The sequence below is a fragment of the Eucalyptus grandis genome, chromosome 2 (assembly GCF_016545825.1).
Source record: "Eucalyptus grandis isolate ANBG69807.140 chromosome 2, ASM1654582v1, whole genome shotgun sequence".
Classification (NCBI taxonomy): Eukaryota; Viridiplantae; Streptophyta; class Magnoliopsida; order Myrtales; family Myrtaceae; genus Eucalyptus; species Eucalyptus grandis.
In genome coordinates, this window is record NC_052613.1 from 35,928,663 (window position 1) to 35,953,204 (window position 24,542).

Genomic DNA, 24,542 nt, shown 5'->3' on the forward strand with positions numbered 1-24,542 from the left:
TTTTTTTTTTTTTTTTTTGGGTGGTAAAAAACAGTCTGTTAATCTCATAGTAGATTAAGAACAGTCACTTAATCATTTCTCCTCCAAATTTGAACTATTTCTTGTAGTTATTCACCATGATACCAGCATTCCAATAAAGAATTTATTTGGGATGGTCGGTGGTATTTGTGCTTGGGTTTACTTTTAAAAAGCAAGTTTGCCAATGAAGACCTCTTCCAAGAAGCAGCCCTACGTCTTTGACAAGAAAATCCAACTTATGAAGCCTTTTCTCCTTTGCCTATTTATTCAGGACCATTGAAGGGAAAGTTGACTGTTTTGAGGGATGCGGATATTTACATGTTTTCGACTTTTAAAGCCTGGAGGTGCTGTGGCTGTAAATGTATTGGAACCTTCATCTGTTCCTTTTTATCAGTGATTATATTCAGAGAGAATTAATCACTGAGTGTTTGATAGCTATAAAAATGTTGGTCAAGCTTCTATAAGTCCTTAGTGAGATTTAGTAATTGTTTCGCAAGGAATTGTGCAGACAAATACCATTCGAGTTATTTGATATAATTGGGGATTGAAAAACTTGAGAGTATTTTAAGTATAACAATTTTAGGAAATAATAAAGACTTTGAAGATATAACATCTAATACTGAAACTTTGAAAGAACTATGACATTTTACTGATGTTTCTATAATCAAGCCACCTTTCCAAACTCCTAATGTAAACTACCTTATAGAATAGCATTTGATTGAAATGAAAATCTTATGAATTTTCTCTTGTGCAATTTTGTGTTGGAAGGATGATAGATTTTGCTATGCATTAACCCACGTCAAGAATGCGATGAATATTTTAATGTATAAACTACTTAAGGCCCATGGAAAAAAAAATGAAAGAGTAGAGTATTAAATCGATCGGCAGTCAATGTTAGCCAGCGCTCTCCATTTGTAGGGATGACTAAGATAGATAACATTAAGAATGATCAACTAGGGTGATATATCAAGTGATACAACAAACTGCAAAAGAACCTTTAAAAAAATGGATCATATGCAACAATTGAGAGAAGTTTGAAACATCGCGTAATTCTTCAATTTAATAAATGTCTTAATACACAGTTTTGTTTTTTTTGTTTTTTTTTTTTTGTTAGAACAGTAATGTCATTTGGTGATCATCTAAAGAGCCATCCAAGAAGACATTATTTGTTGGAGAAATGGGAGGACCAGGTTACACTCGATCTTGGCCTTTCCTGGAGTTAGAGGAAAGCATAGACCTGGATCTTGGCCTTTCCTGGAGTTAGAGGAAAGCATAGACCTGGGGCCGAATCTCCCAAGGACAAGGGGCGAGAGGGTAGAGCAAAGCATCCATGACTAACTTTGCAATCGTTTTCGTTGATGATGTTTGGGAGCTCCAGATCCTTTTCTGAGGTTGTGAGCAAGAAGGATGGCCTCTGATTCAATTTAGTTGGAAACTTATAGTGGACATTATTCACCGATGGTTTAATTAATGGAAAAATCTCTTCTCTCTATCAAAATGCTCGTACTAGACGGACTGTAGTTAGGTAATCACACTATTCTCCTTATAAATTATAAGCCTCTGTTATTTGACCTTGCCGCCTTGAAATTTCATTTATTTGATTTCAAGACCAATGAACAATTAATGTTATGTTTTTTTTCCTTTTTCACCTAGCAATCAAGTGGTATCTGAAAGAAGTGTTCACACACCGAAACTAGTCCACTCCTCGGGTCATTTGGAGAGCGCAATCGTCCATATTGGCCATTTTTTTTATGATATGATGTCATAGTGATTCAATCCATTTGCAGGAAAAAATCAATAAATAAAAGCAAAACTATTTTGGATTGTGGGAGGTTTGGAGCTAAGAAAATTGACAGTGTGGTAACAACCAACAAGTGCTGGCCGCTTAAGGTTAGAGAGCCTCTATCGCGCATGATCTCAACTGTAAATATATTCAAACTGAAGTATTATGATTATCACTTTTCACATGGATTAGTGGTTGCGATGAATGAGATATTAATTACGGAGTCACGGGCATACAAACAGAGATAAAGGATCTCATCCCCCACAAGAAGTGCACGAAAATCCTAGAAGACCTACCGGAAGGAAAATTTTGTAAGCCCGATTCTAAGCTAATACGTTAAAAAGGGATTAGTTGAACCATTCATTGGCCTTAGATGAGGGAAAGTAGTCTTCTAATGCCGCTCGTCTTTTCCTGCTCCCACCTTCAACCTTTTTTTCCTTAATTTTACGTAATTGTCTAAATAAAATGTAAACTTTTATGTATTTGGCAATCCTTGGCACCAAAAAAAAAAAATCATAATAATAAATATAAAAAAAATCTAAACCCACATATTCAGATTCACATTAATCATAAATGGTTACAAATATATATTTTTCATTTTAATTTCACGTTTATAATAATGTAAATATGATATAAAAATACTTGATTGATCTACAACTGAAATTAATAAAGTGAGTCATATCTACCGTAATTAAAAATTTGTTGCGTCACTTTACCAATTTCGTAAGCTAGTGTTACTATCCTAGCATTATCCTGCATCGTTTCTCTTTATTTTTGTTGGGTTCATTGTGCTAATTAACTTACTCGAGATGGCTAATTTCTAGTTTGAATCCTGTTTAATACCCACCGTCCTTTTCAAAAGATTTCATGCATACCTGCTCGACTGTGGCCCTCTCTTTGAGGATTATTCAGCATCAGACAAATGCCACGCGCATGTATCTCAACTACAATGCTCGTGGCCTCATCAGTGAATCACAAAGAACATCTGTTCATTTGTCACGATATATATATTTTTTTGGCTCGAAAAGATTTACAATGATAGGGAAAGGGCCATCAAGTCAAACTTTTGAGGTGTGCCATACGCAATGCCAATTAGGAAGCTCCTCAGAAGCTGCCGTGCGCCTTCTATGGTCAGGTATATTTCAACTACGATGCTCGTGGCCTCATCAATGATTTTAAATTAGACTATCACAGTGGAGAAAGGACCATTGGTTCTTCAGAAGCTGCCATGTGATTTCAATGGCCAGATTCTTGGGAAGCTTCTCCTAACGAGAAAATTCGCGCATTAAACATCAACAGTTCCCAATCTTCCACAGAGAAAGCCACAAAAGGTTATCCTTAATTATACTTATCTTTGGTAACTTTCCAAAGGAAAATGTATTTTGCTAGCATAAATGTTTTTTCTCTCGACAACGAAAAAGCGACCTTGCCCAAGTAATTCTAAATTCATAAAGTACCCTACTATTTTCATAAGTTAGGTAAGAAGTAGATTAAAACTTGGTTGAAATATCTAATTGATATCCAATTCATTTGCATCTAGTCGTTTGAGAAATTCAAATAATACAGACATGCAATTCTCCCTTATGTGTCAATTATGTAACCATTAAGCCAATCGCATGGTTAATCAATCCTGTCTGCTTGTGCTCACCCTTTTGTCTTGGCCCGTGGGGCTGTTATTCTGTTAGGCTTCCAGAAAGTATAAGGCAATCTTTCCTGTGATCTTTGTTAGGCATAGAGGCAACGAAGATCTGTGCACACATTGATAATTTGTTTTGATGCAATGCCATAGCATAAACTGCAATCTTGGGATTTAGCTATTTTGTACCGCTAATGCAACATTTATGCACATTATAGTAATAAGGTATGAATAAGTGTGTGTGTGTGTATAATTCCACCTTTTGAATGGCTAGTGGGCATATTGAAGCTAGGTAGCTTCTCTCTTCCTGGGACAAAACAATAAGTATGTTTTTTGTTGACCTTGCGGACCAAATAAAACAAGGAGCTTCAGTATTGCTTGTCGGAGGGGGGGGGGGGAATTGAAGCTTGAAGGTTTGCAAATTAATTCGATATATAGCCACCTGCTTCTTTTCCATCTAATCTAATCCGATTATATATTCTTGAGAGAGCATATCTAGGTGACAATCACAGAATTGAAGAGAAAGTAACATTTTTTTTTTCTTTCTCATCATCATTTAAAAATGATTTTGTTATCGAGTGTTTGTGGACACTCATTGAGCAATCGACAACGAAAATTGTCACTTTCAGTACATGGGAATCTCGTGTTACGTGAAATAGTGGTTAACGATGATACAAATTACATACATTAAGTTTATGTAATGATTGCTCCTTTATTTGATAACGGGACGGGGTTCATGAGGCTGCATCAGTGAAACCATGATGCCGCATGATCTATGTGATGCATGGTGGTGGTGGATACTGGATGGTTGCATTTGGGAATAGGGTGATGTGAGGGGCGGCATAGAAATGATGAACATTAATAGAGCAGAAATTTCAAGGTTGGGTAGGAGTCGGGCCCACTTCTTTCCCTACTGAGCCTCTGGTGGCTTTAATGATGCCAAGACTTGGTCCCATGTCTGACCAAGTTGCTCCCGAGAACTAGAGGCACCACAAATGAAATTCGATCAAATGAGACGAGATGAAATGCAAATGAAATGAGATCAAATGAGACGAGATGAAATGCAACGACAGCTTCTTCCAAGAAAGAAAGAGCACTCTGGTGCTTCAAAAGTCATTTGCTTCACATCATCATTTGATACTGGTGTCCCGAAGGGAAGAATTTTTGTTTTCTCTTTGCCCTCTACCTTTGTTTCGACTCTTCCGGGCACTCTTGTTTAATCTCTGCCACTCATAAACCAAGCCATGCCCATCGCAGAGCTCTTTCTTGGTGCCTTTCTTCAGGTGCTGTTCGATAGGTTGGCCTCTCGCGAGCTGTTCAAATTTGCGCAGCGTGAGAGGATTGATATGCTATTTAAGAAATGGGAGAAGATGCTGAAGAGTATCAAGGAAGTGTTGAATGATGCGGAGGACAAACAACTCACTGGTTGTCATGAGGTGAAGTCGTGGCTTGAAGATCTCGAGAACTTGGCCTACGATATCGAAGACTTGCTTGAAGAGTTCACCATAGAATCTACTAAAAGCAAGTTCAAGGCAGAACCTGGCACTAGCAAGGCGCATTCCCTTCTTCCCAGTTGTTGCTTCACAATGAGCCCTAGAGCATTGATGTTCAATCATAAAATGAGATCTGAGATGGGGGAACTGGATGCCCGATTGGGGAAAATCATAGAACGTAAAAATGGTCTGGGCCTGAGAAAGAACGAGGGGGAGCGATTAGCATACCGCCAGCCAGATAAGCCGAAGCGCACTACAAATCTGCCCGAGCCTTGTTTCGTTAGTAGGGAGGATGAAAAGAGGGAGATCCTCAAATTACTGGTTAGAGAAGAAGATGATAGAACATGTGCGGATCTAGAAGTGATTGCCATCGTAGGGATGGGGGGTGTTGGGAAGACGAGTCTAGCTCAGCAGGTCTACAATGATGCTGGAGTGACCCACTATTTCGATGTGAAAAAATGGGTTTGTGTTTCTGATGATTTTGACGTGCATGCTATTACAAAGTGTATCCTACAAAAAACAAACCCCACTTTGCCCTGTAATGATAAAGACCTGGATTGGTGTCAGGAAAAGCTCAAGGAATCCCTTTCAGGGAAGAAGTTTCTTTTCATTTTAGATGATGTTTGGAATGAGGATTATGAAGAATGGAGTGTCCTTTTGAAGCCTTTTGAATCAGGAGCAAAAGGAAAGAAGATCATTGTCACGACTCGTAACCGCAAGGTTGCCTTAATGGCCGATGCTCAACTGATAACTCTCGAACTGTTGTCATTAGATGATTGCATGACTTTGTTCGCATCTCATGCTTTTGGAGTCCAAAATTCAAATCACCGTCCTCGTTTTGAAGCATTAGGTCTCCAAATAGTGAAAAAATGCAAAGGATTGCCATTAGCTGTGAAGACAGTGGCCGGCCTGCTACGCACTACAGTCAATCCCTGTGATTGGGAAGATATATTGAACAGCAAGATTTGGAATCTATCAGAAGGAAGAAATGATATCCTTCCGGCTTTGAAACTTAGCTACCTCCATCTCCCTTCTCATCTGAGGAGATGTTTCGCTTACTGTGCTATATTTCCCAAGGATTATGAAATCAAACATGATGAGTTGATTCATTGGTGGAGTGCAGAGGGCTTGTTGGAGGGAAAAGGAGGAAAGAACCGTTGGAATTTAGGTTTGAATTATTTCAACGAGCTAGAATCTAGATCGTTATTTCAAAAGTCGAGTAGTGATGGATCACGATTTTTGATGCATGATCTTGTGAATGACCTAGCAAAACTAGTTGCAGGTGCAACCCATTATGGCTCAGGCGAGTTTGAGTTTGAGGGTGATCAAAATAATGCATCCTTAGTTCGTCACGCCTCGTTCATTCCCAGTGAACACATTGTGCCAGAAAGATTCAAGATATATCATCAAATGAAGAGACTTAGGAGCTTCATATCGTTAGCGAAGCATTCTTACCCTTGGGCGATGTTTTTTTTGTCCCAGAAAGTGCTATGTGACTTGTTGTCAGAATTGAAGTACTTGAGGGTGCTTTCGTTAAGTCACTACAAGATCAGTGAGGTACCGGATTGCATTGGTGATCTAAGGCACCTAAGGCACCTTAATCTGTCATATACCAATATTGCAAGGCTTCCAAAGTCAATTGTTCAACTGTATAACATCGAGACTTTGATGTTGTGAGGCTGTGAAAGTCTTATCGAATTTCCTGAAGATATGGAGAAACTTATCAACATAAGATTTCTCGACATTACTGACACTTCGAGCCTAAGAGCGGTGCCACTGTATATAGCTAATTTGGTGGGTCTTGAGATGCTGTCCAAGTTTATAGTGGGAACGGAAACTGAGTTGAGGTTGAAGGAGTTAAAAAAACTGAAGAACCTTCGAGAGGAATTGTGCATCTTTGATTTGCATAAGGTTCAAGACGCCGGAGATGCCAAGGACGTCGATTTACTCACGAAGGAGGGAATATGTCGGTTGACCTTGCAGTGGAGTAAAGATTTTGAAAATTCCCGGAATGAAGAGCTTGAAGCAAAGGTCCTTGACTTTCTTCGACCACACCAAAACGTTGAAAATCTCGTGATATCCTACTATGGTGGCATAGAATTCACTTCATGGTTAGGAAATCCCTCACATGTTCACATAGTGCATTTACATTTACATGAGTGTCGTAGGGCCAAAGCATTACCATCACTTGGACGGCTATCTTTGCTGAAAGAACTGCACATCGAAGGTCTAGATGCAATAAGTAGGATAGGTTTTGAATTTTATGGAGCTGAAAGTCCTTTTCCGTCCTTGACAACTTTGAAATTTAGGAACATGCCATTGTGGGAGGACTGGTCTCATTGTGTTGGCTCTGAAGAAGGAGTTGTATTCCCCAGTCTTGAGCATCTCGTTCTTAGGGATTGTCCTATGTTGATAAAAAGATTGCCTAGTCAACTAAGCTCCCTCATAGAGCTCGAAATCGACTCCTGTCCGTGTATGGATGCCTCGCACTTTGACATTATTAGCCTTCCATCTCTCAATGAGTTAGAATTTAAAGGCTGTAATGAGGGGGTGTTGAAGAGTTTGGTAGACTTGACATCTCTAACTACTCTTGTCATAGAAAACACTGCCGAACTGACTTGCTTAAATCGTGAGTTTACAAGCTTCTTGATCAAACTAGAGAAGTTGGAGATGGTACATTGTGACGAGTTAATGTTCTTGTGGCAAGATAGAGATGTAGTTGAGAAGCTCAGCTGTCTAAAAAGCTTATGTGTAGAGGGTTGTCCTAAATTCATGTCTTTTGTGGCTGGAGAAGAAGATATAAAGCTACCCAACAACCTCGAAACTATCAACTTGTTTGGTTGCATCAATTTAGAGAAGCTCCCAAGCAAAATGCACACCCTCTCCTCTCTTAGACGCTTGATCTTGAATTGTCCAAAACTGGTGTCCTTTCTCGAAACAGGCATATTGACATCAGTGAGATCAAGAAATATTAGTGGCTATGATCTGTCGCAATCTCTACCCACTGGATTAAGTATTCATCCCGAAGGACCAAGTAGCAGCATTAACCACGTCGACATAACGTCTTGTCTACAAGAATTAATAATCTACGGATGCAAGTCCCTACAAGCATCTCCATTTAGTGAGGGTAGATTTTTACCTATGACCCTCAAGAGACTTGAAATTGGTGACTGCTTGGGAGTGGAGTCGCTTGCGGAGATAATTCTAGACGACCGTCAGTCACTTCAAGTGATTCATATTTGGAGTTGCAAAAATTTGAGAAGCTTACCTCAAGGCCTGCACACACTGTCCCATCTCACTTCCTTGACATTGAGAAGGTGTCCTGCTCTGGAGCTAGAGTGCTTTCCCCCTCTTCCTCCTAGCATCTCGACTTTTTGTCTTGAGGATTGTCCGAATATAAAAGCGTTGCCTAATCAGTTGAGTCAACTCGCGTGTCTCCATGAATTAAGATGTGACGTTATGCAGTTTCCCGACGGAGGATTGCCACCCCAGCTACGAGAACTCTCGGTAACGATACGCGGGAATATGAAGCAGCCGCTTCGGGAGTGGCTTACCCCCCTCACCTCCCTTCAAGATCTGTGGATCATCGGCAACGCTGGAGGAGTGGGGAAGCAGGAGAATCTTGCGCTTCCACCCCTTCCCTCTTTGCACCGCCTGTGGATCGATAAAATGGAAAATGTGGAAAGACTGTCTAGCAATCTCCCTTCGTCTCTCCAGAGGTTAACAATCCATAGATGCCCGAAGCTGAGGGAGTTGCCTCTGGATGACCTCCCTCCCTCCCTAAAAAAACTCGACATCTACGATTGCCGGATTCTGGAGGAGCGATGCAAAAAAGGGACCGGCCGCTATTGGCACCTCATCCGCGAAATCCCAGAAATTAGTTTGAATTTAAGGACAATTACTTAAAAGGATTTGGACTCGAATATTACTTGAGGGAGTGTTCGCTTTGGTGCCCTCTCTGCTTAGTAGCTGTGATCGTGGTGGGTGCGATGAACCATCTACGGTTCCTACGGAGATGGCGTCGGAATTGTCTGAATGCCTTCTTCCAAAGTCATTCTCGCGACATGACTCCGGACGTGCATTTGCTCTCATCAAAATCAGGAATCATTCCGCCATTTCCTTCTCCTGCTCTACTCTCCTACTTGAAGTCTACCCAGATTCGGCCATCAGTTCCCCCTGTCCATTGAAATGCTTCGCGTGACTCCCACAAACCGGTGAAGATGCCGATGAATCTGGGCTGTCATTAAGGGACTGTCGCGTTTGAATTTGGATTTCTCAGGTTATTTTTTGCACTCTAGCTGTTTGTTGTATTGCCTCATTCAATTCGTTTGTTATCGCTGTGCTCTGTCTCATTCGCCAATATCCTCTCAATCTTGTTTGCGTTTCAGATTTCATTGGAATTCGATTGGTGAATTTACTCAGCGACCTATGGAAAGGTCTAATTACCCTTCCTTCACCATCGCCTTACCAGTAAGTCTAGGAGAAGTTGCTGAAGGCCCTGGATGTGAGTTTGCTTCTCATTGTAGGGTCGAAGGGACATGCCACTGCAGGCTTTTTTGTTAAGATCTTGACTTTTGTGCAAACTTTTCCATGATCTCTTGGTTCTCGAATTTCTCATGAGGATAGGTATGTTCTCTTTCCCCCTTCGATAAGTGTCTGTGTTTCCTTGATGTGCAATCCACTAGATGAATCTGAAGCCTGGACTTAACTTGTGTGATATGTAAATAGCAAAGACGAGTTTGAAAATGTTTGAAAGTTGCATCACATCGGAAAGGAGTAATTCAGAACTTCAGATGGATAGAGCAAGTTCATGTCACATTAATGGCAGATCGGTGCTTTAAATTTTGTTTCGTTTGCTGTTTTAGTCTGGAGACTTCATTTGGACACATTTACTAAGTTGTGCAATGTATTTGACTACTGTTCCTTATATCTAATTGTGATATGCAAAAATTACGTTTGCAGCATTCACCAGAAGTGCAAGAAACTCAGTATTAACTTTCAGTCTGCATTTACAAATACAACATACTTATTCCCACACACGTGATCTTTATTTCTGAGCATACTGTGATGCACATCAAGATCTATGTGGGAATCAGATTTATTGCGCCTCAACCCTTCCATTCCAGCAGTTTACTCACCATCCAAGATTTGGGAACGGTTTAGTCAGTTTAAGTGCAGATGCAAATGAAGGAATTTTGCATCCTGGATAGCACGCAATGAAATCTCTGCTTGTTGTTCATTTTGATAACTATTTCTAGTCTGCTTCCTGGAATCAAAGTTGCATAGCGCTGCAGTTGCTGTTTGGCAAAGTTTAAAAGGTAAGTAGATTTGTTTCCGCTATTTCTTTTGACAGGCTGTTTGCAGGATGCAGGTTATGATCGTGGGATGTAATCAGAATCTAGAAAGAGTCTCTTCTGAAGGATTAGCAAATTCTCTGCATTGTACTTGTTATTATAAAATTTCCACCAAATTGCCTGCATTCTACCTGTTCATATATAGAATTGTATCAGAGGACATGTCAATGTCTGTATTGTTGTCTGTTATCATGTTCCATGGGTATTTCATTTATGTGATTATGTCCACATTCTCTCATGCGTTAAGGGATAGGTTCTATGCGAGGAGGAGTGTTGAGTTGTACATTGTACATACATTTTTTGGCGAGTTTTCTAACAACTCAAGCTTTTAGGAAATTCATGCAGCGATCAAATCAAACAGCATGATCAATCTGCCAACCCTAGGTTCTTGTTTGGTTTTTTTTTCTTGTAATTTTGGATCATCTGGATGAATTTCAGAGAAGGGTTATAGGCCAGCCATAAAATGATCAAATTGCAACAAGGGCTAAAGCTTGGACAGTTAAAAAACTCCCATGTGCTGGGGGACTATGGCTTATTAAATTCGTTGTTCAGTCTGGTTAACTATTAGTATCTACTCTTTAGTTGCCCAAAAAAGTTATTAATATGGTTTACTACATGTGTAGAGCTTTCTTTTGGAAGGGAGATCCTGATACTAAAGAGGGTACAAAACTTAGATGGGACACCGTTTGTCTTCCTAATCTGTTTGGCGGGCCTTGGCATTGGAAGACTGGATTTTTAAATTCTTGCTTGTGTTTTGAACAGTCTGTGGAGCATTTTGTTGAGGTGTGGATCTCTATGTTTTGCCTGGCTCTATAGCTATCATCTTGATTATTAACCAGATGCTACTTATGCTTGATTGTTAACCAGATGCTACTTATGCTTGGAACACATTAGATACATAGTGGGTAATGGAGATAATATCTCTTGGTATGATTCGGGGTATCATGCTGGGACCTTGCCGGAATCATTTCTCAAGGAGATTGATTCATGACTCATCTCTTCCTCTGCAGGCCAAAGGATTTGCTGTAATTCGTAACTCTCATTGGACGTGGCCAGCTGCTAGGTCTGAAGAGTTGGTTTCCACCTAAGCTGCAGTTTGTGGTGTGATTTTTCCTATTTCCTCAGCTGCAGAAAGAGTCGTATGCACAGCTTCGTCAAATGGTTGCCTTTTCGTTGCTCAAGAAATTGTCAGAAACAAGAGTGCTCCCCTAATGTGCCAAGTTTGGCCTTGTTTCTTGGTTGGTAATACATGATAAACTTCCCACTTTTCAGAGGATTAACAGTTGGTCTGTTGGGAATACTAGATCTTTTTGCTGGTTCTGTAATCTAAGCACTATATCTTGGTGTCATCTCTTTTTTAAGTGTAGTTTCTCTAATCAACTGTGGAGCAAGGTAGTGCAGCTTTGTTCTGTCAAACTATCATTGAATCTCACTGTCATCTTATTCTTGAAGTTTAATGGAATCAAAATTATCAGGTTCTTTTTTAAGCATAATTTTGAGAGTTGTCTTGGTCTTTAAAACAAGATTGGCACTTATAAGCATCGTAGGTTATGTCTTGCTTGGAACAGAACTTTGTGAAAACTATCCCACTAGTAAGATAGTTTTTTTTTTTTTTTTTTTTTTTTTTTTGGCATTCATGGTAATTTCGCTTTGTTATGTCCGAAGCAAATATCACCTCCAAATTGGGCTTTGCTAGCATAATAGTCTTTGGACTACTACCAAAATAATGGCATGTTATGAGTTACAAATTCTTGAAGAAGTGGATCTTACAACAATTTACAATTATTTGTTATTTGTTTTTTTTGTGGTTAAAACAGTCTGTTAATCTCATAGTAGATTAAGAACAGTCACTTAATCATTTCTTCTCAAAATTTGAACTATTTCTTGTAGTTATTTGCCATGATACCAGCATTACAATGAAGAATTTATTTGGGATGGTCGGTGGTATTTGTGCTTGGGCTTACTTTTAAAAAGCAAGTTTGCCAATGAAGACCTCTTCCAAGAAGCAGCCCTACGTCTTTGACAAGAAAATCCAACTTATGAAGCCTTTTCTCTATTGCCTATTTATTTAGGACCATTGAAGGGAAAGTTCTTGACTGTTTTGAGCAATGCAGATATTTACATGTTTTCGACTTTCAAAGCCTGGAGGTGCTGTGGCTGTCAATGTATTGGAACCTTCATCTGTTCCTTTTTATCAGTGATTAAATTTCCTGAAGGTGTGTCTGCATATGTTCTGCATCTTGTTTCATACTCATCATAGTCAAAGGACTGGGCAGAGCAAAAAAAGGTCTTTTAAATCACTGTCAATCTCTACATACTATTTTGGATCCCATATAGAAGATGGTCGTTGTTGAGGGAGTCTTATACACATTTTATGGACTTTTGTGAACTTAGAGTATATATGCAGAGTAATAGATGTTAATCAATTACGGCTACGTGACTTGGAATCTTCCAGTCTTATGATTATTCAAAACATATGCAGATTGTCATAAATTGATAGAATTAGTACTTCCTATGCATGCTATGTGAAAAGTTCTCACTTTGCCTTGAGCCCTCTTTCACTTTCGATAATTATATAATCCCTGCCAATGGATGGGCGAAGTCTCTAGCTTCAAAATATATGATTGAGCATTGTGACTTAACTGCGTATGGTTCGAGCCATTGATTGTCTTATGCATCATTGTACTTCTAGGATATGTTATTCCTTCCCCCTTTGATGAAGACTCGGGACAGATGTTCAGAATTCATGGCTAGGTTTCTTTTTGCATTTGCAGGTTACTGTATTCAAGCAATCTGCAAGTAAATTATCATCTCTGAGTGAAAAGCTGATTGGTATCACAGCAGACAACTTCTGGTGAGGCGAATGTTATTTAAGTTTGCTCTGTCTTGGATATATATACATGACATGTCCAAGACTTATAACCGCTCCATTTCAGCGATGTGAAGGATGGACTTGTTTACGGCAGCTCTTGGGAAATAGATTTACAATCACACCTCGGTAGAAATGATGTTACTCTTATGTGCAAACTTTCATAGTTATAAAATTCGGACCTAAAAGTAAAACTTGTACTGCGATAATTCCCTAATTGCAATCTTAAAATATATGTGTACTTAATAAGTGTCTTAATTTTTTGCAGATAGCTTTTGGGCGTAACTTGGGGTGTAAAAAATACCTCTTTCATCATCTCCTTCCCCATGTGGTCTACACCTCAGTCACCTACCTATGCTTTGCCACTCCACTCCGTTGTCCTCACCTCCATCACCGTCTCCATCTCATGAAGATTTCATTAAAATCAAGGTATTGATTTTGCCATTTACTACTCCTCTACTCTTCTACTCATAGCCACTTCCCTTCTCAGATTCTGCATCGGTTCCCCTATCCATTGGACTTCTTCCCATGATATCTTCAATCCAGCAAAAATGACATAAAAATCTGGGATCTTATTAACAGACTGTTGCATTTGAATTTGGAATTCTCAGATTATTTTTGCATTCTAGCAGTTCTCTTACTCATCAATCAATTCTTTTGTCATCACTGTGCTCTCTCTCATTCATCAATTCTCTAAATCTTGCTTCCATTTCAGATTACATTGGAATTCCATGGGTGAAGTTTGTTGGTACGACCCAGTGACCAATAGAAAGGTCTATATACCCTTTCCTTCACCATTGCCTCACCAGTATTTAGGCTAGGAGAAGATGCTGAAGGGGGACCTTGGATGTGAGATTGCTCCTTGTTGTAGAGAAGAAGGGACATGCTATTGCAGGCTCTGTTCTTAAGATCTGGACTTTTCCATGATTAGTTGGTTCTCAAATTACTCACGGGGATAGGTATGTATATATGTTATCTTTCCCTGTTCAGTAAGTGTCTGTTTTATCCTGATGTTCAATCCACTAGATGAATCTAAAGTCTGTACATAATTAATAGAAAAGACAAGTGTGAAGATGTTTGAAAGTTGCATCTCCTCGAAAAAGTGTAGCTCAGAACTTCAGATGGATAAAACAAGTTCTTGTCATGTTAATGGCAGTTAGATGCTTTAAATGCTCTTTCATGTTTTAGTCTAGAACCTCCATTTGAACACATTTACTAAGTGGTGGAATTTACCTGACTAATTTCCCTTATTTCTCTGATTCTGACATGCAAAAATTACTTTTGCAGCATTCACCAGAAGTGGAATGAACTCGGTATTAACTTTCTGTCTGCATTTACCGATACAAAGTACTTATTCCCACTCACAATCTTCTCATTTCTGAGCATACTGTGATACACATTGAAATCTATGGGGGAAATGGATTTATTGCGCTTCAACCCTTCCATTCCAGCAATGAAGGCATTTCTTGGACTGGATTGCACTCAATGAAATCTTTGCCCTTTGTTCATTTTGATGACTATTCATATTTTGCTTCATGGAATCAAAAGTGCATAGCCCTGGACTCTGGAGTTGCTGGCTGGCAAAGTCGGTGAGTAGATTTGTTTATGCTATTTCTTGACTGGTTGTTTAAGAGGCGGGTAATTATCATGGGTATAATCAGAATCTGGGAAGAATCTCTCCTGAAGTATTAGCAAATTGTCTGCATTCTACTTGTTTTGTTACAGTTCCAACAAATTATCTGCATTCTACTTGTTCATTTCTAGCATTGTATTAAAAGCACATGTCGGTGGTTCAAAATTCCTCGTCTGTTATGTTGTTAGTTATCATTCCCCCAGAAACAGATGTAGAAATAGAAACAACTTTCGAAACAAAGGGGACTAAACAAGAACGAGAGGGATCCACTGAAGAAGATCCTTCTCCTTCTCTTTTTTCGGAATTTTCGGGATCAATGATTGGACCATGCAAACTGTCTAACATGCAGCAATCAAATCAAACAGTATGACCAATCAGCCAACCCAATATTCTTGTTTGGTTCTTTCTTCTAGTTATTTTGGATGGTCTGGAAGATATTTTGGATGGTCTGGAAGACAGTCAGACAATCTCATAAAATCATCATATTCCAAAAAGATTTTAAGCTTGGACAGTTAAAAGCCGCATATGTGCTGGCGAACTTCAGCTTATTAAATCTGTTATTCATGATGGGGTAACCATTAGTGTCAACTCTTTTTGTTGCCCAAGAAAGTTTCTGATCTGGTTGAGCAGAAGTGTAGAGCTTTCCTTTGGAAGGGAGAGATCCTAATGCTTAAGAGGGAACAAAAGTTAGATGGGACACTGTCTGTCCTCCTAAGTAGTTTGGAGGCCTTGGCATTCAAAGACTGGATATAGGAAATCATGCTTATATTTTGAAGTGCCTGTGCAGTATTTTGTTGAGATGTGGGTCTTTGTATTTTGCCTGGCTGTATAGGCATCATCTTGACTGTAAACCAGATGCTTCTCATTATGCCTGGAAGAAGTTATTATGGTTGGAGAAAATTTTGGAATGCCATATTAGATATATATTGGTTAATAAAGGTAGTATTTCTCTTTGGTATGATTTGTGGCATCATTCTGGGATCTTGCCGGAATCATTTCTCAAGGAGAATTAACTTATGACTCTTCTCTTCCTATGCAGGCCAAAATTATCTGCTGTATTTGGTAACTCTCATTGGAAGTGGCCCACTGCTACGTCTAAAGAGTTGGTTATCGTCCAAGGTGCAGTTTGTAGTGTGATTTTTCCTAATTCCTCAGCTGCGGGCAAATTTGGATGCCCAGCTTCGTCAAATGGTTGCCTTAACTCTTTTGTTGCTTGGGAGATTGTTCGAAACAAGGGTGCTAATGTTGACTGGCACAAACCTGTGTGGTTCTCCCCTAGTGTTGCAAGATTTGGCTTTATATCTTGGTCGGTAATACATGATAAACTCCCTACTTTTGAGAGGATTAACAGTTGGTCTGTTGGGAGTACTAGATTTCTCTGCTTGTTCTGTAATCTAAGCATTGAATCTTGCTGTCATCGATTTCTTGAGTGTAGTTTTTCTAACGGACTACAGAGCAAGGTACTGCAGCTTTGTTCTGTAAAACTAATTACTGAATCTCACTGTCATCTAATTCTTGATGTTTAATGACATCAAAATTATCAAGTTATGTTAGGAATAGTTTTGAGAGTTGTCTTGGTCTCAAAATAAGATTGGCACTGATGAGCATCGTAAGTTGTGTGTTGCTTGGAATCTAACTTTGTGAAAACTATCCAGCTAAGAGTACGGTTTGCTTGAGGTTGTGCTGATTGTTGCTCTTTGGTGTGTATTGCATTTTTTGCTCTATGTCATCTCTCAGCTTGTGAGGGCAGACAAATGTCAACTTCAATCTCTTGTTTAGGGTCCAATTCTTTAGGAGGTCCGATTTCTATATTAGTGGCCTTCGCATTTTTTCAAATAGTTTTTGAGGAAGAACCCCAATCCATGAAAGGGAGTTGCTATAAGAGGAGGAAAGTAAATACTTATTTAACTACAAGATTCAAAGTGGGATTTTACCTCATTCTACTCTTTTCTTTTTCTTGGTTAATGGTAATTTCATTTAGTTACATCCGCATGAAATCCAGCCTCCGAAATTCGGCTTTCTTCTTGCAGTTATCGTCATTTTGTCCTCATAGAATCATTGAGGGAGTTTGTGCTTGTGCTTAGTTTTTTAAAAAGCAAGTTTGCCAATGAAGACCTGTTCCAAGGAGCAGCCCTACTACGTCCTGGACAAGAAAATCCAACTTACGAAGCAATTTTGCCCACTTCAAAGTTCAAACTCGTGTCCTTTAAACTATGTTGAACACAATAAAGACAATTTTGAAAAGGAGATAACTTGAGAAACTTGCCATATTTTAATATGATTTTAACATGGTGAATTGGTATTCTTACAGCATGGAATTGGGAAGACGTGTTTACTTGCGCTCATTGTGTTCGCGAGATCCGGATAATAAGTTCTTATGGTAGCGCTATTACTTAGATAAATCCTAATGATAAATGCAGCAGATTGTTTCTGAAAGTGATTTATTTGGGTCTGTTTGGTTTTTCTTCTATTGCAAAATCTTTGTATGATTAGGTATTATTGCAAGGAATGAAAGCAGAATAGAAAGTATGATAAAATTTTGTATATAGTTCAATTGAAGGTTGCATATGTATAAAGATATTCTATCGCAGTCGATGTCTCTATTGGCGTCTCGGTAACTCTAAAGTGCTAATATATTTGGTCACGAATTCCACAATTATCCATATTTAGTGATTAAGATGAGCGAGATGCTAATTATCAAATTACGGGGACACAAACAGGGGTAAAGGATCTCTTTCCCCGGGTAAGGACACAATAAAAACCCTAGAAGACCGACCTATAGAAAACTCTGTAATCCCCGCTCGAGTCTAATACGTTAAAATGGAATCGTTGACCAGTTCGTTGAATATAAAAAGGGGAAAGTAGTCTTCTAATTCTGCCCTTTGCATACTCTCACCTTCAAGCTCATTTTAATGTAATTATCTTAAAACTATCAATTTTTATGCACTTGACAATCCTTGACACGAAAAAACACATGATAATAACCAAAAAAAAAAAGACAAAAAACCAATCTCTGTGTGTATATACACACTTATTAATCTCGCATTTGTCCGATATGCATCCACTAAAATATTGATATGATATAAAACACTTTGATCTTCAAACAAAATTAATAAAGTTAGGTCATATTCATTGCTGATAAAAATTGATCACATCACTTTAACAAATTGGTAAACTACACCTAACTGCTCGATAGAAACTCTCTTGTTGAGGATTATTCAACATCAGAAAAATGTGATGCGTGTGTATCTAAACTACAATGCTCGTGGTCTCGTTAATGAAACATTAGACTATTCACATATTTGTCACAATTTTTTTCTTCTTTCTTTCCTGGCACAAAAAGACTTGACACCATGGAAGAAATGGCCATTAAGTCAAAGATTTGAAGTGTGCAATGCAGGCAGCTAATTAGGAAGTTCTTCAGAAGCTATCATGTGTCTTGAAAAGCCAGATTTTTTAGAAGCCTCTCCTAAGAAGGAAATTCGAATGCCAGACACCAACAGTTCACATGATTTTAGTTAGACCATGTAAAGTATTTTTTTTTTTTAATATCTCTGGACCTAAGTTCTAGAATACTTTTGAAATAAAGAATGCAAAGTACAATTTTTTAAACAAGAGGATGGAAAGTGTAATCATAGGGAGCTTAAAACACAAAAATTTTATCATTTACCCCTAACATATTTTACCATAGCTCTCACCACTCTAAGAAACCGTAAGGTTTTTTGCTAACATGAATGATATTTTTCTCTTGACAACAAGAAAACTACCTTCTCTAGGTGAAATCTAAATTTTATGAAGTACTCTATTGTTCTTATGAGTTAGGTAACGGTCTGATTAAAAGAAGCTTGGTTGAATTACCTAATTAATCATAGAATTATTTGCATCCCATGGTACGGAAAATTTGAATTACACGGACGTACAAAATTTCCTATATATCAATTATTTAATCCATTAAGTTAATCTGGCAGCTTAATCAATTTTGTCTCCTTTTACTTCCCCCTGGGGCTAGGCTTCTAGAAAGAGAAGGCAGTCTTTCCCGTGATCCTAAGCATCGAGGCGGTGAAGACGGGAAACTTCTATATGAAATCAGACATAAAGCAAGTGATATCCTTTGTTGACTTTTCCAATACATATGTACCCAAATAATCATCGTATCGCTCTTGTCAAGCAGACTTGTTCATAAGGCCCCTATTTATTCAGGATGGATTTGGTTGAAAGAAGATGGGAGTCAACCCAAGTTGGCTACATGGACCGTCGTTCGATCAGGATGGAGGCAGATCCCGCCCTCGAATTCAGCGGACATAATTTATCTGATAAATAAATAGCAAAGGCAAGTTTTGAAAATGTTTGAAAGTTGTATCACATTGAAAAAGTGTAGCTCGGAACTTGAAGATGGATAGAGCAAGTTCATGTCATGTTAATGGTAGTTAGGTGCTTTAAATCCGCTAACTTGTTTTACTCTGGAAATTCCATTTGAACGCATCCACTAAGTTGTGGAATGTGCCTGTCAATTTTCCTTTATATTTCTGATTCCGATATGCAAAAATTACTTCTACAGCATTCACCAGAATAGGAAGGAACTTGGTATTTAACTTTCAATCTAAATTTGCCGATACAAAGTACTTATTCCCACACATGCAATCTTCTCATTTCTGAGCATACTGCAATGCACGTCGGAATCTATGGGGGAAACAGATTTATTGCGCCTCAAGCCTTGTATTACAGCATTTTAGGGCATGTTTGTTAATGTTCTTTATTTCTGTTTATGAAGAAAATTTCTGTTTTTTTGTTCCAGGGAACAAAAAAGAACAAAACGCGTTTGTTTGCGTTTTGTTCCAAATTTATTTTTTTGTTCCTAGGATCACATTTGGAACAGAAATAAGAAACAAGAAAAACGTGTTTCTTGTTTATGGAAACAAATTTTCTCTCATCTCTTTTTCTTCTCTTTTTTTCTTCTTTTCTTTTTCTTTTCTCTTTGGCCGGTCGCTGGCCTCGGCCATGGCCGGTGACCTCGACGGAGCGTCACCGGCCCTCGGCGAGCCTAGCCGTGGCTGGGTGAGGCCGCCGGCCCTCGTTGGCCGGTCGCCGGCCATGGCCGAGGCCGACAGCCAAAAGAAGAAAAAAATAAAAAATAAGAAAAATAAAATTAAAAGAAACAAAAAAGAACACAAATTTACCAAACATGTTTCTGTTCATTTTTTATTCCCGGAACAAGTTTACCAAATGCGTTTTTTTTATTCAAAAATTGTTCCTCGAAACAGAAATACTTTTTTTCTATTTCTATTCCTTGGAATAATTTTTAAATAGAAATGTTACCAAATGCGCCTTAGTCTCCATCCATGATTAAGGGATGATTTAGTTAGTTTGAGTACAGACACAAATGAAACTAGATACCATTGTTCATTTTGATAACTATTCACATTCTGCTTCATGGAATCAAAGATGTGTAACCCTGGACTCTGGAGTTGCTGGTTGGCAAAGTTTAAAGGGTAAGTAAATTTGATTCTGCTACTTCTTTTGGCTAGCTATTTAGGGGCGGGTAATGATCATGGGGTACAATCAGAATCTAGAAGAATCTATTCTGAAGGATTAGCATTCTACTTGTTTTGTTAAATTTCCAACAAATTGTATGCATTCTACTTGTTCACTTCTTAGCATTGGATTAAAGCACATGTCAATAGCTTAAAATTTCTTGTCAGTTATGTTGCTTGTTATCATTTCCCTGGTTATCTCATTGATGTGATTACATCCACGTTCTGTTGTGTGTGTGGAAGGGATCAGTTCTACGCAAGGGGAGTGTTGAGTTATACGTTATATATACATTGCTTGGCAAGTTTCCTAATAGTTTAAGCTTTTGAAAAATGTATTTTTCTAACACGCAGCAATCAAATCAATCAGCACGACCAATCAGCCAACCCTATGTTCTTGTTTGGTTCTTTCTTCTCGTAATTGTGGATTGTTTGGAAGACTTTAAGACAAGGACTATAAGCCTATCATAAAATCATCAAATTACAACAATATTTAAAGCTTGGACAGTTAAAAGCTGCTCATATGCAAGCGAACTTCAGCTTATTAAATTTGTTATTCGTAGTCTGTTTAACTACTAGTGTCAACTCTTTTTTTTGCCCAAGAGTTTTTGAAATGGTTGAGTGAAAGTGTAGAGCTTTCCTTTAGAAGGGAGATCCTGATTATAAAGAGGGAGCAAAAGTTAGATGGGACACCGTCTGTCCTCCTAAGCAGTTTGGAGGCCTTGGCATTCGAAGACTGGATCTGTGAAATCTTGTTTGTATTTTAAAGTGTCTGTGGAGTATTTTGCTGAGGTTGGTCTCTATGTTTTGCCCAACTCTATAACTATCATCTTGACATAAACCAGATGCTACTTATGCTTGAACGAAGTTACTTAAAGTCGGGAATTTTTTGAAATCCTGCATTCGATATATACTGGGTAATGGAGGTGATATTTCTCTTAGTATAATTTGTGACACCATGCTGGGATCTCGCTGGAATCATTTCTCAAGGAGAATAACTTACGAATCTTCTCTTCCTCTGCAGGCCAAAGTATTTACTGTAATTCGTAACTCTCATTGGAAGTGGCCCGCTGCTAGGTCCAGAGAGTTGGTTTCCACCCAAGCTTCTGTTTGTGGCGTGAATTTTCCTAATTCCTCAGCTGCAGAGAATGTTGTATGCACAGCTTCCTCAACTGATTGCCTTAGTTCTTTTACCGCTCGGGAAATTGTCAGAAACAAGAATGCTGATGTTGACTACCACAGACTTGTGTGGTTCCCCCTAATTTGCCAAGATTGGGCTTTAATTCTTTGTTAGTAATACATGATCAACTCCCTACTTTTGAGAGGATTAACCGTTGGTCTGTTGGGAGAGCAAGATCTCTCTACTTGTTCGGTAATCTAAGCATTAAATCTCGCTCTCATCTAATTTTCAAGTGTAGTTTCTCTAATGAAGTACAGAGGAAGGTCTTAATTCTATCAAACTAATCATTGAATCTCGCTGTCATCTAATTCTCGATGTTTAATGTAGTCAACATTATCGAGTTCTCTGTGAAGCATAGTTTTGAGTATTGCCTTGGTCTTAAAATAAGAATGGCACCGATAAGCATTGTAGGTTGTGAAAACTATCCAGCTAGAGTAAGGTTTGTTTGAGATTGTGCTTATTATCGTTTTTTGGTGTGTAATGATGCGTGTTTTGCTCTGAAAACTATCCGGTAATGGCAGACAGATGTCAATTTAAACCCTCTTCTTTTCATGTCCAATTTTTATGAGGCCTAGTTACATACCTTTGCATTTCTCCAGAGAGTTATCGGATGAAGAAGCACAATCGATGAAAAGGAGTTGTTATCAATTAAAAAGAGAGATATTTATTGACCGAGACTCAAATAGAGCTTTACAACTTTTTTTTTTTTTTTTTGCATTCATGGTAATTTGACTCGGTTACGTCCGTAGAAAATTCAACCTCTAAATTCGGACTTACTTTTAAAAGCAAGTTTGCTAATGAAGGCCTCTTCCAAGAAACAGCCCTAGCATTTGATAAGAACATCCAACTTATGAAGTCTTTTATCCTTTGCCTATTTCTCTAGATCCATTGATGGTCATTGTTGTTGAGGGAGTCTCATAAGCAATCGATGGACTTCTGTAAACTTATTTACCATTATATTAGTCAAGCAGAGTAATTTACGTTAATCAACTACAGCTACCCAACTTCATCGGAATCTTCCAGTCTTAACATTATTCAAAACATATTGTGATTGTCGTTAATTGATGGAATTGACATAAGAAGTTCTCACCTTGCCTTGAGCGATTTTTCACTTTCGATAATTATAAAGTCCCTGATATGGATGGGCGATGTCTCTAGTTTCGAAATAAGATGGAGCGTAGTAATTTAACCGCTCATGCCTCAAGCTATTGATTCTCCTCTACATCATTGTACTTCTACGATATGTTACTCGCTCCAGTTTCGATGAAGACACCGAGCAGATGTTCAGAATTCAGAGCTAGATTTCTTTTTGCGTTTGAAGGTTTTTGCTTTCAAGGAATCTACAGGTAAATTATCATCTCTGAATGAAAGCTGATCGGTATTAAAGCAGGTGACTTCTGGTGAGGCGAATGTTATTTACGTTCTGGCTTTGTCTTCGGCACTTGTTCATGAAAATCCAAACTTTTTAGCTGCTCCATTTCAGCTGCGTGAAGGAAGGACCAGTTTTTAGGGCAGCTCTTGGGAAATAGATATACAGCCACAGTGGTGTAGGAATGATGTCGCCTTTATATGTGGTTGCATTGAACCTTTCACAGTATAAAATTGGAACCTAAAAATTAAAACAAATACTGAGATAATTCCCTAAATGCAATCTTAAAATAAACGGGATTAAAACTATTCCTAAGATGCACCGACCTAAATGCAATTTCTGTTCGTTATATTTTGCATTTTCCTTTTTTGCTTTCGATTTCTTTTTTAATTTTTTTAGAATTTTAATGACCAACTCGCGGCCAATAGAACGAGGGGTGACATTTTTACAATCTCAAAGCATGAATGGCAAGTTGAGAAGATGTCAACGTGATGCAGTGAAGATTTAGCTCAAAATACTCACTTCTTTACCTCGCAGAAAGCAACTTTCATCTATGCATACTATTGTCCAATATGAGAAAAAGTTGACAGCAACACTCACAGGAGACCCAACAAGAAGCGCCAGAAGCTACTTCAACAGAACGAAGACCCCACCAATCACAAATGCAAGTATTTCATCCAAATTAGATAAAAACAAATCCTCATTCACTGCACAAATACATACGGACAGCAAGCTCGTAGGACATCTTAAGCCCGTTTCGAGCATAAGAATGTGATAATCCAACATGAAATCGATACAAGTCCAAAGCGCCGGTTTCTTACGTGGATATACATGCTGAGGAGGTCCATGTAACGCATAAGGAACACTAAACAACCAACTTTACTTGACGCAAATCTGGGTAATATGGAATCCTATCAGTTTTTATGTGTTTCAAGCCTTGAAACGCTACAATTTGATGGAAAGCGAAGGTAACATCAACGCGGCATCTCTCTATATGTTCACATGACTAGACCACTATCAAATGATATCGAAATCCGCACGTTCCACATATGAACAAAAGCGACCAGCAAACACCCGTGTTATGTTCAAGGCTTGAAATGATTAAAATTCGATGACATATCAAAATCCAGAATGCTTACGATTTGGAGTCGGGCATTCTGTCGAACAGGTTGTGGGCGAGTGGCATGAAGCACTCGGTCAACAGAAAAGCTTGCAATTTTGGAGAACCATGTGACGTAGGATCCTCAGCTAGACAATGGCAGAGACAAAACCTGAGTTCCAACGACAGGCGACAATGGAAACAATAATTTGAAGCTCTCGGCAAAAGGCGATGCAGAACAACCACCTGATCGAGTCTCAGTGAATATCGACCGTACCCTACCTTACGAAGATATATTCTCAAGTTATTGAAACATGGGTGGATCCGCTAGAGCTGCAAAACATCACCATCGGGACACGTATCAAAACTCCGAGATGGGCCTTGAAAGGTGTCGATAAATATATTTATTAAAACTAAAATCTTGGGCATTGTCCGATTGATATGCTTCGAAGAGGCTCGATTTGAGCCCAGCACTTCTTTTTTCTCGGGACACGTATCGAAACTCCATCAACGTTGATGGAGAATATCTCGGGATTGACCCAGTTGCAGACTCCAATGGTCTATGCTTATGAAGAGCCAG

General features: G+C 38.7%; 2 protein-coding genes across 30 annotated transcripts; both read left to right on the forward strand.

The window, feature by feature from the left end:
• Positions 1-10: 10 nt before the first annotated feature.
• Positions 11-16,356, forward strand: LOC120286324. 29 transcript variants are annotated; one of them, XR_005547291.1, is made up of 10 exons: positions 6,602-9,209; positions 9,319-9,556; positions 9,893-10,248; positions 11,295-12,571; positions 13,059-13,138; positions 13,221-13,282; positions 13,422-13,582; positions 13,869-14,112; positions 14,441-14,742; positions 15,826-16,356. XR_005547291.1 is itself a non-coding variant. In XM_039304187.1 (6 exons), exons 3-6 carry the CDS (start codon positions 13,560-13,562, stop codon positions 16,310-16,312), a joined length of 708 nt encoding a protein of 235 aa, XP_039160121.1. In that variant the 5' UTR covers positions 11-379; positions 13,059-13,138; positions 13,422-13,559; the 3' UTR covers positions 16,313-16,356. The 29 variants fall into 29 exon arrangements, 2 of the variants coding, with proteins under 2 accessions (XP_039160121.1, XP_039160126.1); XR_005547305.1 differs by having other exon boundaries at positions 11,295-12,500; XR_005547323.1 differs by having other exon boundaries at positions 11,295-11,526.
• LOC120290684 (putative disease resistance RPP13-like protein 1) lies at positions 4,682-6,607 on the forward strand. The gene has a single exon (XM_039307046.1). It carries the CDS (start codon positions 4,682-4,684, stop codon positions 6,605-6,607), a length of 1,926 nt encoding a protein of 641 aa, XP_039162980.1.
• Positions 16,357-24,542: the final 8,186 nt, after the last annotated feature.

Bases quoted from the DNA above. Each gene is read 5' to 3' on its own strand.
- LOC120290684 (XM_039307046.1), top strand. From the start codon at position 4,682: ATGCCCATCGCAGAGCTCTTTCTTGGTGCCTTTCTTCAGGTGCTGTTC.
- LOC120286324 (XM_039304187.1), top strand. From the start codon at position 13,560: ATGAAGATTTCATTAAAATCAAG. The intron at 13,583-14,440 runs GTATTGATTTTG...TTACTTTTGCAG, and splicing joins AAGATTTCATTAAAATCAAG to CATTCACCAGAAGTGGAATG. The intron at 14,501-14,604 runs GTACTTATTCCC...CTTCCATTCCAG, and splicing joins TCTGCATTTACCGATACAAA to CAATGAAGGCATTTCTTGGA.